Below are 15,749 nucleotides of genomic sequence, written 5' to 3'. Positions count from 1 at the left end.
TCAGTTGAATCTGCCCTGTAATGACAACAGAATTATAACACATAAGGTCAACCATATTGCGAGATATACTGATCAAATGCATGGTCTACTGTTTGCAGTGCTTAATACTGGCTAAATATTTCGCTTGGCATCTTTGCCACTCATGACAATGTCATTGTTGTCTGGGAAAAGCACTCGATAAAAATACTAGGGGGAGTCTTCATTTAAATAAAATATAAAATAACACTAAAAAATAATTAATTTATTGCATGAATATATAGCAATGAACAATTGATATCGTTGCTACATCCTCCATATTTGAACCATCATAGTGGCCTGAGTGATGTACAGCCTTAACAATTTAGTGGACGATAGTCAGAGCATAGATGACTGTCGTCGGGTAAGAGAATATGCTATAGGAGACAGTCATAAAATATTGTCCTCTCTCAACAGCTTATTTAATATGTTCGCAGTATCAGTGGTACTTTACCCCAAGGCTAGGGTACAGAGAACAAGGTGTACCCTGGCATACATACTCTGTATGCATGTGGAAGTGCACCAGTGTCACGTGTTACCTGCGAAGACACCGTGAGGACACCGGGTTAGAATAGGTCCCCAGCAGCCTATGCTGGTTGTACCGAGCGATAGATTCTGGGTTAGGATAGGTCCCCAGCAGCCTATGCTGGTCGTACCACGCGGTGGATTCCGGGTTCGAATAGGTCCCCAGCAGCCTGTGCTGGTCGTACCATGCGGTGGATTCCGGGTTAGAACAGGTCCCCAGCAGCTTATGCTGGTCGTATCATGCGGTGGATTCCGGGTTAGAACAGGTCCCCAGCAGCCTATGCTGGTCGTACCACGAGGCGGATTCCGGGTTAGGATAGATCCCCAGCAGCCTATACTGGTCGTATCACGCGATGGATTCCGGGTTAGAATAGGTCCCAAGCAGCCTATGCTGGTCGTACCACGCGATGGATTCCGGGTTAGAATAGGTCCCCAGCAACCTATACTGGTCGTATCACGCGGTGGATTCCGGGTTAGAATAGGTCCCCAGCAGCCTGTGCTGGTCGTATCACGCGGTGGATTCCGGGTTAGGATAGGTCCCCAGCAGCCTATGCTGGTGGTACCACGCGGTGGATTCCGGGTTAGAATAGGTCCCCAGCAACCTATGCTGGTCGTATCACGCGGTGGGTTCCGCGTCAGGATAGGTCCCCAGCAGCCTATGCTGGTCGTACCACGCGGCGGATTCCGTTTTACAATAGGTCCCCAGCAACCTATGCTGGTCGTACACAGCGATGGATTCCTATGCTGGTCGTGCACAGCGATGGATTCCGGGTTATCCCTGAGCAACCTATGCGGGTCATACCACGCGGTGGAATCCGGGTTGGAATATTTGTAAAAATGTGTTCAGAATGTAATCACATTCAAGATGTGTTTAGATGTAAATATGTTTATGAATGTGTTTACACATTTCTTGTGTTATATCTAAACACGTTTAGGGTCTAAACACATGAAATCCCATGGAAGGTTTCTCACATTTTTATCGATAACTTGATTGTCTGCTTAAGACTTGAGTATTTACAGGCCGGCTGAGATGTGGAGTAGCTGGAACGAATGCGGCGGTAAACAACATACCTGCAATAACAACAGTCTGTCATAGGTGCGCAAGGGATCTTCTGGTAGTACGTCGTTGCCATGGTGATTTACGACACCTTGATCCAAAAATGGGTTCTTTGCCGGCTGACGTCTTTTCTATAAAAGTCATAGAGATCTTCAAAATTTATATCTATTTTAGTTTTAACACAATTAGAGACAGGGCTGTGTAGTATAAGTTGGATGTAGAATGTATAACTTGTATGACCACTGAATCCTAGGGAAGGAATCGGGATTTGAAGAAAATTACAGACGTATGGTGAGCATAAAACGACAAGATATAATTACCTCTAAGACTTCGTAATCCCCATGACCGTTATCGACAAGGCTGGGTCTCCTGTCACATGATGGGAGCGCCTCCATTAGGGCCTCATGGAGAAATATGTATTGGTCCTGGTGGAAAAAATATAGTTTTGTGTAGGAATCCACACATATGACTTGGTGTAACAAGTAAAAACTAATAAGTTATATCGAAAGAATTCAATACTCATTGTGTCGTGAGAATTAAAGTAAAGACATGGATGTCTGACTGTATATATGTTTTCAAATGGTGTAGACTGGTGTATAAAACTCCTCTTACCTCAGTCTGTATTACATTCATACGCTGGTGCCGGAGCCTGACAATGCAATCAAAGACATCTACCACACCTTCCGTCTTGGCTTGTCCAATCAAATAGTCCAGAGCGATCCACGTCCCTGTCCGGCCTATACCAGCACTGATAAATACAACTAACTTACTCAGGGAATATATACTCCAGGAACACATGCTTTTTTCTAAATATATAACAAGTACCACATTGGGCAATATTTAGGCTAAGGTCACAACAAATTCAAGTTTAGTTTCACGATTTTACGAAGATGTTGGTGTATTCAAATGGTACCACACGGGTTTAATTCCCAACATGGATACAAAGACACCACAATGTAAAAGTGACACCATAGAACGACAAAGGGTTAACCCCTTACCCGCTGTTTCACACTATATATACATGTGCCTACCACAAAGTTTATCACGGCGATAGTACCTGCAATGGACGACCGCTGGGCCTTTTCCAGTCGACGGTGCGTTCTTGACCAGTCTGTGGAAGTCCACCAGCGCCCTGACATCCTCTGGTACTCCTTTGTCTGGCCATGCAGTGAAGTGGTACTGCTCCAGTGTCCTAGGCAACTCCGCCTCCTGTAAAGCACATGGGTGTTTTTTTTATCATTTCATTCTTGCAGTGAAAATCTCCTGTCAAATGAAGATTGTGAGATCTGTTCACAGTATGCGACCAATATCACAGTGGAGAGACTGTGTGTACATGTATCAGTACCCTGTGTATGGAGAACGTCCTGACTGTGTAGTCCGTCAGCTCCTCCTCGGCCACACACTGAACATGGACATCGTCGTAGTTGGAACCTGGCTGTCCAAAGTCAGGCCAGTACTTCTGACACTTCGCCTGGAAAACATGAAGGAGTGCGAGGATGAAAATGCCAGTCCTATAAAACGCAACTCAATGGAAACAATTCGAATATGTTTTACGTTTTACTTTGCAAAAGATTTACAACATTTGGATGACAATGGGGCGCAACTTCAACTGAATTTGACACTAGTTCACTTTAAATCTTCAAACAAAACGAGAGGAGTTTAGTGTTTTGAGCATCCACATGTAAATCAAACTGAGTATAAACATTATCAATGTTAATATTAACATCACGTTGTATCCGTATCACGAAATCGTCACGCGGAGAAAGGTTTACTTTCCAGAAACAAAACTATTATGATAAAACTATAGAACAAGGGCTTCAGAAAAGACATGTCATGCTACAAGACTTATACACATGTTCTTTTAGGAGAATCTACATGAGCGAATAAATGAATATGACACTCCTCAATACCTTTCTGTTTTCTACACAGTTTGTGAGCATGATTAGTTTACTGGCATCTATTTCCCACAGCATCCTCCAGAAATCCCGTATAACTTCCCCATAAGGTCCTGGAAAAGTAGAAGGAAAGTTTATTTCTTAAAAATAGTATGTTAGTTCAAAATGTTTAACTGGAACAAGTTCCACTTTGAACTGATACTCACTGTGTAGACATGAAACAATCAAGCGAGGAATATTACCTTGTGTAGCCACAAATGTACGTTGCTCTCCGTATCCCTGAAACAAGGAAATACTAGTGTCAATAACAAGGCATTGGGATAACATTTGCAGTGCCTTACATCAGGTAATGTACGATGATGACTCGGTCGAAGTCACAACATTATCCTGAGTGTTATCTGGTATATAGCAAAATTGAATATGTTTATGCATCATCTGTGTGGTCTCTTATTGTTGCACCACGAGGGCGAAGACTGCAGATTAAACCGTATGAAGAAGATGGAAGGTCACTCTTGATTTGAGCTACGTATGTCACTGTTATTTGAACGGCCCTGTCCTCGCAGAACGTTGCCAAATTTTGAGAATTTTTGGTGGCTAGTGGCAGACATTATTCAATAGGTGTTGGTACTGATTCCGCACCAGACCTCGCGGTAGACCGGACACAGTTATATGTGTACCGTTGTAACAATTCTGCCGTTGCTCTTACCGAGGGTTGGTTCATGCAACAAATAGAGTTTCTGTGGCGTGATAATGTTTAACACCATCAGGAAAGTATGAGGTCCAGTGTTTCCTTGTTTTCCTACAACATTGTTCTAAATGTCCGTCATAATTTTGGAGGTTTTGTTGATTAACGCCGCTCTCAGCAATATACCAGCTGTATGACGACGACCATTTAATAATCGAGTCTAGACCCGAAAATCTAATGATTGACATCATGAGAGTCGATTTACGCAATTGAAACACGATGGCGTGTATAACGAAGTCAGCGAGCCTGACCACCCAAACCCTTTAGTCGCCTCTCACAAGCATTGACTGTTTAAAAACATTTCTAACCGGAAAGGTGTTAAACAATATCATAGCTGAGACCACTCTTGGTTTGTTCTATCGTTATCGTATATGATCCAAATTATCTGTGGACCATTTTCCAGGATAGGTAAAGAAACATGTTCATGTCACCTACAGAACTTACGTTTATGTAGTTAGCGTTGATATAGTCGGAACCAGGGATGTTGGAGATAGGGGAAAGCTTTACTCTGCAATGATCATCTGGAAAAGAACAAATACATCCATACTTCATATGACATACTTCGTCTGCCGAAACATATTTCACAAGATGTAAAAGGCCAAAGAGTGATGCAAATTACATGTATATGAATGGATAACTGAAAATCAGTGATGACATAGGTGAACAAAGGTTTCTGAACTACATACATGACCCTACTGTGTTACTGATCTCTTTGGGATGCTGGGGAAAAATACATCTCAAGGACCCCATCATTGTGGAAAGATCCGATCAAAGGAGGATATTGATGTCAGACTCGGAAACATGACTCTTTGCACACCATCGTGCTCCATTGCTCATGAGACCCGTGAAGATCCGGGGTAGAATAGGTCTTCAGCAACTCATGCTTGCCGTAAAAGGCGACTATGCTTGTCGTAAAAAGGCGACTAAAGGGACCGGGTGGTCAGGCTCGCTGACTTGGTTGATGCATGTCATCGATCCCAATTGCGTGGATCGATGCTCCTGATATTAATCACTGGATTGTCTGGTCCAGACTCGATTATTTACAGACCGCCGTCATATAGCTGGAATATTGCTGAGTGCGGCGATAAACAACAAACCAAACCATTGCTCATGCATTCTATCACTGGCTTGTCTGGTCCAGACGCGATTACTTGCATGCAACCATGATGCAGTGGAAGATTGCTGACAGTGGTGTCAACAACAGACACACTTCCTGACTGCCAGAGTGATGTACATGCACATTTCTGTCAGAACAACTAAAGTTCTTGTATTGCACTATATTATGAGTAATCAAAATGTTACAAACGCACCCAGATCCACTAGACTGGATGCGTATCAAGGGATCTGTAATTGCACATATGCAAATTTCGTGAATTGTACTGGTTTAATAAATCAAAGACTATACACTTGCACACAGGACTGGATGCGTATCAAGGGATCTGTAATTGCACATATGCGAATTTCGTGAATTGTACTTTATGAATAAATTAAAGACTATTCACTTGCACACAAGCCTGGATGCGTATCAAGGGATCTGTAATTGCACATATGCAAATTTCGTGAATTGTACTTTATGAATAAATTAAAGACTATTCACTTCCACACAAGACTGGATGCGTATCAAGGGATCTGTAATTGCACATATACAAATTTCTTGAATTGTTCTTGTTTAATATATAAAGACTTCACGGATAAGCATGCACTTTAACAGGCGGAGAGACATGTACATAAAGCAGTATTTCAAAACTCTATGGTTAATAGAATTACTGTAATAGTAATGGTATTACTGTAATTGTAATGGTATTACTGTAATAGTAATGGCATTACTGTAATAGTAGAAACAAGTCTACTCATACTTACAGGGTAATATGTTTCTGTATCTGTTTTTGGAAACATTCTCTGGTAACTCGGCTTCGTCACAGGGGCCAAGCTTGCCACAGGGAAGGTTCTAAAACATGCCATGTTCAAATATCAGAAATAGGATTGACCAGTGAATGTAAGAAAACGTTGAAGGTCATACGTATTCGTGTTTACGAATGATTATCATGGCTATAGATATATATGGTTTTATTAACTGAGTATAATAATATAATAACAATAACATATGGATATGTTATGCACAAAAGACTAATGTGGATAAGTCTGAAGTTGAAAATTTTAAATCTACCTTTAAACGTAGGGAAGGTATTCGTAAATGATTGATATACCATATCCCAGCATGCCTTCAAATAGAATCAAGAACTGACATACATAGCACTGCATTGTGAAACCACCACTCCTCTTCATCTGTTCGACGTAGAGTCTCAGACCTTGCACCATCACTTCTGTTGACAACATGGTGTTCGGATGTGAATCGTCTGTCACATGACACGGAGGAGGACCAAGGTCAGGTGTAAATCCCCCATCATTACAGGACTCATTAGACGTAAGTGTGTAAGCATCGTCTGTATCTCTTGCGGTGATGTAATCATCCTCTCTGACTGTATTCGTCAGAGGCTCTAGCTCTTGGTAGTCAGAATCCTCAGGAGTTCTGGAACCTGAAACACATTATAAGGAGTCGGCAGTTTTAGCGATATGATAAAACAACTAGATACTGTCTAAGATTCACACATGACACCAATCGGAACAATTGGACCTATACTGGATATGTTTAACCAGTGGAGTACAGTCCCCTTCACAACTATCACAATTGGACACAGATCATAGCAACTGTGAGTACAATCCAATCTATTTTGTTTTTATATACTGTTCAAAGAAGATCATCATTGTGTTATTCTTAATACAAAAAAAATGCTGACATTTTTAAGTCATCAAATGATTGACCGTGTATTCACGAATACCCAGTTACCTCTTGGCGTCGACTGATACGAAGGATTGATTAGGGACATTACAGTCGAGCTGCTTGGAGAATGACCGACAGTGTATCTCCATTTCAGGATATTGTGGTGTTTATTCCTAAAAGAAAACCCAGGATAACAATCAGTACCAGAACCTGAAAAAGTATTAAAATGTAAGAATAACCTGCACATGATGCAAGTCTTTGGTTACTGTGACACTTGGGTTTGGTCAGCTGTGAAATCATGTTTCTATTCGTATAAGAGATAAGATTGACCAAGCGGTTTGTTGTTCTTACCTTCTTACGACAAATAGAGCCATTATAAGAAGAATGATGATGATCACAAACAGAACCACCAGCCAAGGGACAACAGTGTTGGTTTGAGGTGTTTCTGTAATGCATGATATGAAATACACGACAGTATTTATAGAAGTTATTTGTTTCTTTCCACAAAAGACAAACGTAGGTTATGATTCCATTGCGTAATATTTTGTACATATGTTATTTATCCTTTATATTTTATGGCACATTCCATTAAATAATTATGTCTGTGGACCAAACGGTGCATTGTTGGCGCTTATTCATCAAGAGCAAGAATTTATTGTAGATTCCCAGTTCTAAATGGAAACATAAGACACGGCACGAATAGTTGCTGAGAATGTAGAAAGATTAGAGCAATGTGTCTTCAAATAAATGAAAAAATAAGCAACTTTTTCGTAAAGGAAAGTTTTCGATAATAATTTCTGACCTCATGTTGAACACCTGGTATCATCACCGAATATTTGATTGTGATTCCTAAACACATACTTATAACATAGTCGGTATCGTACAATGTTAGAAGAAATTTGACACTTGATGATTTTCTTTGGAGATATAAGTGGACATAAATATTTCGTAAAAATATTTCGTTGATTCGCGAACATTGTCTAATTTCACTTCTTTAATTCATTTATGCATATACCATTATGATTTTATGGCATCTGCTCGTTCATAATGCCATGTTTGGGAGTGTTCTAAGGTCATACTGTCAATCTGTCAATCTGTCACCCTTCTGTGGCAGTGAAACCGTGAATCATAGACTAAAAGTCCAATTTAAATGATACAGTGTTACATATGAAACAAAAAGAGAAAACACGTCCCATTTTAATTCTGGAAACCCAAAAGTCCAAAAACTCTACGGTCTTTTCCCAGTCTCGGTCAAAGGTATTTACAAAAATAAGCATGCTGTTTTCATAGTAACATACTAAGGGAAAAAAAATTATAAAAAAAAGTTTAAAAACTCTATCTCGCCCATGGGCGATAATATTTTCCTTTACTCAAAACTCATGTTTTTGTTTCGCAAATACTTAACTTGTATTCCATCAAGTATCATACACAAAATTTAACTCATTTTAAATTAATTCAACGATTTTATAGCGATATTTAAATAGTTCGCCCATGGGCGAGAAAATGGCTTGGCCCATGGGCGAGAATATTTTCCATTACACAAAACTTATGTGTTTGTTTCGCAAATATATATTAATGTATTCCTTCACGTATCATGACACAAAATTTAACTCGTTTTAACTTAATTCAACGATTTTATAGCGATATTGAAATATTTCGCCCATGGGCGAGAAAAAGGTTTGGCCCATGGGCGAGAATATTTTCCATTGCACAAAAATTATGTGTTTGTTTCGCAAATATATTTTAATGCATTCCTTCAAGTATGATGACACAAAATTTAACTCGTTTTAACTTAATTCAACGATTTTATAGCGATATTGAAATATTTCGCCCATGGGCGAGAAAAAGGCTTGGCCCATGGGCGAGAATATTTTCCATTACACAAAACTTATGTGTTTGTTTCGCAAATATATTTTAATGTATTCCTTCACGTATCATGACACAAAATTTAACTCGTTTTAACTTAATTCAACGATTTTATAGCGATATTGAAATATTACGCCCATGGGCGAGAAAAAGGTTTGGCCCATGGGCGAGAATATTTTCCATTGCACAAAAATTATGTGTTTGTTTCGCAAATATATTTTAATGCATTCCTTCAAGTATGATGACACATAATTTAACTCGTTTTAACTTAATTCAACGATTTTATAGCGATATTGAAATATTTCGCCCATGGGCGAAAAAAAGGGTTGGCCCATGGGCGAGAATATTTTCCTTTACTCAAAACTCATGTTTTTGTTTGGCAAATACATAAATGTATTCCTTCAAAAACCATGACACAAAATTAACTCATTTTAACTTAATTCAACGATTTTATAGCGATATTGAAATATTTCGCCCATGGGCGAGAAAAAGGCTTGGCCCATGGGCGAAAATATATTTTCCTTTACTCAAAACTCATGTTTTTGTTTGGTAAATACATAGATGTATTCCTTCAAGTATCATGACACAACATTTAACTCATTTTAACTTAATTCAACGATTTTATAGCGATATTGAAATAGTTCGCCGTTAGGCGAGAAAAAGGCTTGGCCCATGGGCGAGAATATTTTCCTTTACACAAAACTCATGTTTTTGTTTTGCAAATACTTAACTTGTTTTCCTTCAAGTATCATGACACAAAATTTAACTCGTTTTAACTTAATTCAACAATTTTATAGCGATATTGAAATATTTCGCCCATGGGCGAGAAAAAGGTTTGGCCCATGGGCGAGAATATTTTCCTTTACACAAAACTCATGTTATTTCCCATTTTAGGACATGTGCGAATGCTTATCCGAGCAGTGCCTCAACGCTCTTTTAATTATCGTCACTGCATTGTAACTGCGTTGCGTGACATGAAACTGTCTGACGTCATCCATGAAGTGTCCCTGAGGGAAATACATAAATGAGCACGTTCTCATCTATTTGCAGTAAACATATCACACCAACATGCACATATTGTATTGTTTCCTAATGAATAAACTATTAACCTAGACGGGTAGCTAAAGTGTATTTAATATTCTAACCACATAACTTAACCGAAACTGTTAACATGGTCAACGATTTCCCAATATTAACAAGTGCTAGCGCGATAAAATGCACACGTCATTTTTCATTCGTACAGTTACATTATGTAACAAAGATTTTAGAAATACCTATCTGATAAAACGTTAAGTACATGCAGACGTTATGTATAAATGCATGTTGCCCATCATCTTAATACTTCCTAAGTATATTCCTAAATTAATTTACTCAAATGTACATTATTTTACCTCTAAACACTATCTGAACTGGAGTTACTTTTGGTCTCTTAATGTTTACATGTATATGTTATAGTTTTCGTCAATATAAATGTTTCACGCAAAGAAGTGGTACCAAAATATCAAATAACCATATCTGTTTTCAAATAATATCAAAATATACTTCATTTTATTAGCCTCGTCACTATAAAGCCAAACCCGTTATAGAGCCTGATGATTGCTGTGACAATGCATGATCTCTCGACGTACCACGATAGATACAGTGAGCATCGAACCCAGGTCTTCGGCGTGACGAGCGAACGCTTTAACCAATGGGCTACCCGACCGCCCCCACGATAGATACAAGAAACTACTGTCTTGATCTACTGTTTTGGTTCCGCTCTCGCTCATTACATCTTGTTTGCATAAATCATAATTAGTTTAATACAAGCCATACCTGCATTTGGTCAACATTTAAAGTTAAAGGGAAAAGTGCCAAATGTGACGTCACGATGTGCAGATCAATACTAATCTTTACTTACAGTTTATTATAAGTACATGGAAGGTTGACGCTTTCTACTGACTATCGAGCATATTCATGTACTGAGAACAGATAGGAATATATTATTATTGGTCGTTTAAACATTTCGTATGACAGTCGGCGTGCCGAGCTCTAGTGTGTCAATCCTTCTATCTATCTAAGGTATCTATGGTTCTCACGTTTCACACAGGAACCAATGGTTCTGTTGCATTTTGGACAGTGGCCAGGGCAGGTACTGGCACAGTAGTCGCCCCACATGCCATCTTCACATCCAACTGTACAGGACAGTACAGTTCTGTTAGTGCTATCCATTTGACACCTACTATTCTTGCAGTTGCTGCTACATGTGTGATTACAGTGAGGACCATGCAGTGCATCTGTGCAACCATTTGAACATCTGCCAGTGAAGTCATCACACGTAGTCCCGCTACACCCTGGTGGACATGGAATATCACACTCTGCATTGTACCATCCAGTGTTACAACCGTAAACACAGGTTCCGTTACTTTGAAAACACGATGATACTTCATTTTGCCTCAAACAATTTCTGCTGCAATTAAACTGGCATTCTCGTCCATACAAGCTTGGTTTACAGCCGGCTATGCACACCCCATCTGTGATGTTACACCTCCCATCCAGGCAACCGTCGCACTCTTTTTTACACGTGTTTCCAAAATAACCAGGTTCACATGATGTGCAGTGACTGGCATTCTGCTGACATTCAACACAATGTTGAGGACATGACATGTTACAGTGTGTCCCTCTGAATCCTTCCCTACAAGATAGACACGATCCACCATCTCTGTTGCATGTGCCAGCAGAACAGTTGTCCGGACATGTGTCACTACACGTGGCTCCATACCAGCCCGATACACAACCATAGTCACATTCCCCAGAGGTCTGACTACAACTTGTATTAAGGCACGTTACATTGCTATCTCTGTTACACTGTCTCGTGGCACATCCAGCAGAACAGTTTTTGTTGCATTGGTCGCCATGAAACCCACCCAAGCACGTCATGCACGTTCCGTTCCGATGGCAGTTTGAATGTTCACAGTTGTAACTGCAGCGGGTGTTGCATTTCAAACCGTGCCATCCACTGTTGCAACCTTTAAAACATGTACCTATTCTTGAACAAGATTGATCTTCACATCCTCCACAGTTTTCATGACATTTTGGTCCGAAGTATCCTTCCTTACAACCATGAACACAGATTCCAGAGGAATTACATGTCTTGAATCTACAGTTGTCAGGGCAGCGTCGTTCACATGGACCTCCATAGAAGCCTTGAATACAACCACACAGACAGGTTCCAGTTGTTCGGTGACAGTTTGAGGATGTATCCGTACAGTTATTACAGTTGGCAGCACATGTGTTATCACATAACTTGTTATACTTGTCCCGTGTACAGTTGTCACATTCTCCAGACAGTGGGTGACATGTACCACCCAAACACCCTTTGTTGCACTGATGTTCACACTTTGATCCCCATTTACCTGTTATGGTACATGGACAACTTCCCTTGTTTTCAGCATGCAGCCCGTCCAAGCATTGTGCACAAGTGGTGCCATTCCAGTACATACCCGGTGGACAGTCTACAAAATAAAATATCGTTATTTCCGTGCCGTTAAGCCAATTCATTCTAAAGTTCATTGATCATGTCAGAATATATACACGATGTTGTATGTGAGTGAGAGTATGTCAAGTGCGAACCTCAGTCCGAACGTTTATGAACGATTTGGGCTGCAAAAACCAGCCTCAGAACTAGTTACAGAATATTTCCCTCTTCGGATTGTTAGTATGTATACCAATCGGTATCAAGTATAGTTGGTGATTGAAAAAGTAAACAGTAAACAATGATGAAATATATTTGATAAAAAAATTAGAGCTTTGACATTTCATGGTTGTTAATGTAGTTTAAAGAAAACTCGAACGTTAAATTAACTGTTGTTTTCACTACGTAAACAAATAGTTTCAAGCAAGGTGTTCATCCCACACATTTAATGGTATTGATAGCTGTTGATGTAAGTATATTATGAAATATTACTTACATGTCGGGGTCACACAAGTGAGTGAGTATGGCTTTACGCCGCTTTTATCAATATTCCAGCAATATCATGGCGGGAGACACCAGAAATGGGCTTCACACATTGTACCCATGTCGGGAATCGAACCCAGGTCTTCAAAGCACTTAGTTACTTTTGAAAATGATACGTGTGAATTGAAACGAAATGTGATGTATTGAGGATAGGTATTCCTTTAACACTGTGTTGTCATAATTTACTGTTTTGAAACTCAACAAACAAAAATATCCAATCTAACAGTGTGATGCAAAGGATTCTACGGAATTTTACGAGCTAAATTTAAGTTCCAGCAAAATCCACTGACACAAAGTGAGACACAATAATGAACTCGACAGATATTTACATGAAATGTGGATACTGCCGCAAGTACAAAGAAGTGCAGGAATGTTACCTTCCTCATTTTTATACTTATACTGACTTGCTGAATGTCAATTATCATAATCGAAATCAAACAGTAATTACATGTAACATCAACCACGTATCAGCGCACTCACAAATAGAATCAGCCGGTCAAATAAATGCATACGTAAATGAATTAAAAATAATCCGTAGTTTTCCGTAATACTCCATCAAAATGCATATAAAGACTTTAAATGAAAATAAACTGATGAGCAAAAGATTACATACCCCAGTTGATTTTATTATATTCTAATTTTCAAGTAAACTTATCTTAAGTTACCGATATTATATTATTCTGGCGATTAGTCTGCACTCAAAAATATTACATGTTTATATTTTGTAAAATATGATTTGATTTAACACTTCTAAATATTCTATACGCCACGAATGAAAATATCTGTTTTTCTCCCGTCACGAGATGAGAGAAACTGGATATTTCACTCATGGAATATCTTATTTATTAGATACTTTTGTGTGGTTGTCTACCAGAAAATTGGTATTTCTTTACAAATGTAAATCCTTGAAAAGCAAATTTCCCTACCTAACACACAGGGACGGTTCATCACCCTTTTTTTGCGACTAAAAATGTAGTTTCGTGTTTGCAAAATCTTTGAAAAATATAAATAATAGTGTCAAATAATATTTAGGGTCACGACAATTCAGTATAATAAATTTAAATATGATTATATACATAATCAACTTTAACAAATGAAATTCTTGAACACTAGGAGACCGCTGTTTTAAGCGAAAGAATACACGCTTGTCAGGTAATAAAAATGTGGCTTTGCAAAACGAACCGTCTCGATTGACGAGTCAAATGAGAAATTTACAGTTTATAAGGAAACATTTTCGAGAGAATAACAAACAACAAGAAGTGATATGAACTCCATAAACGACCGTCTGTATTTTGCCTTGTCAATGTGGACCTAACGTCAAAAAGAACGTCAGAAGTTTGTATACGGACTCGTCACTTACGACAATAAATAGACATAATCAAATTAAACAAACGTTCTTTCATGTTTCAGTTACAAGAGCAAACTCAGTATACTTTCTTTTGCCTCTCAGTTTAGTTCAGGTTCGATGTACAGTCACATGGCCCCACTACATCAGAAAGAAGAAAACATTAAACCTGTGGGGTTGCAGCGTCCACACGTCACCGGGCACGTATCTGCCATACCAGGGTTGTCACAGTTAACGCCTTTACACCAAGCTGATGCTTCCTGGCATTTTGAATTGTCTGAAAGATATTAACCAAACAAAGTCATGTGAAAGATATAATTATGTTGAAGACATAAAGAACAGTCAGCGTCTGTATCACTTTAACGTTACTGTTATTACTTTGACTTTTGCTGTTTCTTTTGTACAATAGATCCTGGAGACTATAGATGTAGTTTTTGACACAATGACATGCAGAGTGATGTACCTTTAGCAAGACCGGATTCGGCTTCCACCATCATGCATGCAGACACGAAGAGCACAATACAAACCTGAAAGGTAGTTTATTTTACATGATGATTTCAGATGATAATGGCTCATCTCACTGCACAGAATGAAGGACGTGACAAGACACAATAATAAATAACCAGCATCAATAAACATAATGATGTAATATACTGGAAATAACAGACTGAGGTTGTTCAAAGCTGTTCATTTCGCACACTATGACTACGGACAGTGTATTCATTGCCAGCTTTAACTCATAATGCATTAAGTGAGTGAGTATGGTTTAACGCCGCTCTTAGAAATATTCCACGATATCATGGAGGGCGACACCAGGAATGGGCTTCCCCGGGTCTTCGGGGTGACGATCGAACGCTTTAACCACTTGGCTACCCGACCGCCAACATAATGCATGAAGGAAGCAATTATTTTACAATCAAGTAATCAAACGTAAGAAGAAACCATATCTTAAGAAGCATAATGTACAGCACCAACCTTCATGTTTTCTGCATATACAGCGTCCTGAGTGTAATATAAGCAACAGAGAAAGAATAACCAGACGCTGTGTGTGTATACTGATTTAAACGTTTCCCTGCACAGAAGGCGGAATAGATTTATCACAGAAACTGAAATAATTAACAAGGAAGAAATATGTATGTAGCTATACACATTTTAAGCATGGCATAAACAATTTGAAATTTGCTTCCAAGTTTTTATTAACGTTACCGTGTATTTTCATGATGACACGGATGGGCATGTGGCCATATATTCTGACAAATTCTTTTTTAAGTGAACTATTGCAATCATCTGTTATCAATTATCACATACCATAAGTATTCTATGAAAGTAGCAACTGCCTCAAGCTATTATGATACCATAAATTCAATTCAATTATAATACTGTGCTGCCGGAATTACACAAAATGATGGCGAGCGGAAGTTCAGTGTCTCGATCCCCGGCCGCGTCAAAGTAAAAGACGTGAGAAGATGGTACTCGTTGTGACCCTGACTGGAGCAACTACTGGTCGGCTTGGAGTCTGTAT

General features: G+C 39.1%; 1 protein-coding gene across 1 annotated transcript; it reads right to left on the bottom strand.

The window, feature by feature from the left end:
- LOC139457081 (uncharacterized) lies at positions 1–15,208 on the bottom strand. The gene is made up of 17 exons (XM_071238524.1): positions 15,203–15,208; positions 14,691–14,754; positions 14,397–14,504; positions 10,952–12,379; positions 7,371–7,464; positions 7,086–7,192; positions 6,488–6,774; positions 6,098–6,185; positions 4,682–4,758; positions 3,735–3,771; positions 3,508–3,605; positions 2,943–3,068; positions 2,655–2,806; positions 2,210–2,345; positions 1,918–2,022; positions 1,612–1,728; positions 1–15 (listed from the first exon to the last, which is right to left on the bottom strand). The coding sequence occupies exons 1-17, from the start codon at positions 15,206–15,208 to the stop codon at positions 1–3; spliced, it is 3,045 nt and encodes a 1,014-aa protein (XP_071094625.1).
- Between the last annotated feature and the right edge of the window lie 541 nt (positions 15,209–15,749).

Source organism: Haliotis cracherodii, unplaced genomic scaffold, assembly GCF_022045235.1.
Source record: "Haliotis cracherodii isolate W230 unplaced genomic scaffold, xgHalCrac1.p SCAF_1, whole genome shotgun sequence".
Taxonomy (NCBI): Eukaryota; Metazoa; Mollusca; class Gastropoda; order Lepetellida; family Haliotidae; genus Haliotis; species Haliotis cracherodii.
This window is presented reverse-complemented; position numbering and strand designations above follow the sequence as displayed.

What these genes read in the sequence shown, in the direction of transcription:
- LOC139457081 (XM_071238524.1), bottom strand. An exon ending in ATACAGAAACATATTACCCT is followed by an intron (nt 4,759 to 6,097) that starts GTAAGTATGAGT and finishes GTTCTTTTCCAG; the next exon opens with ATGATCATTGCAGAGTAAAG. An exon ending in CCAGCGGTCGTCCATTGCAG is followed by an intron (nt 2,346 to 2,654) that starts GTACTATCGCCG and finishes TGTATTTATCAG; the next exon opens with TGCTGGTATAGGCCGGACAG.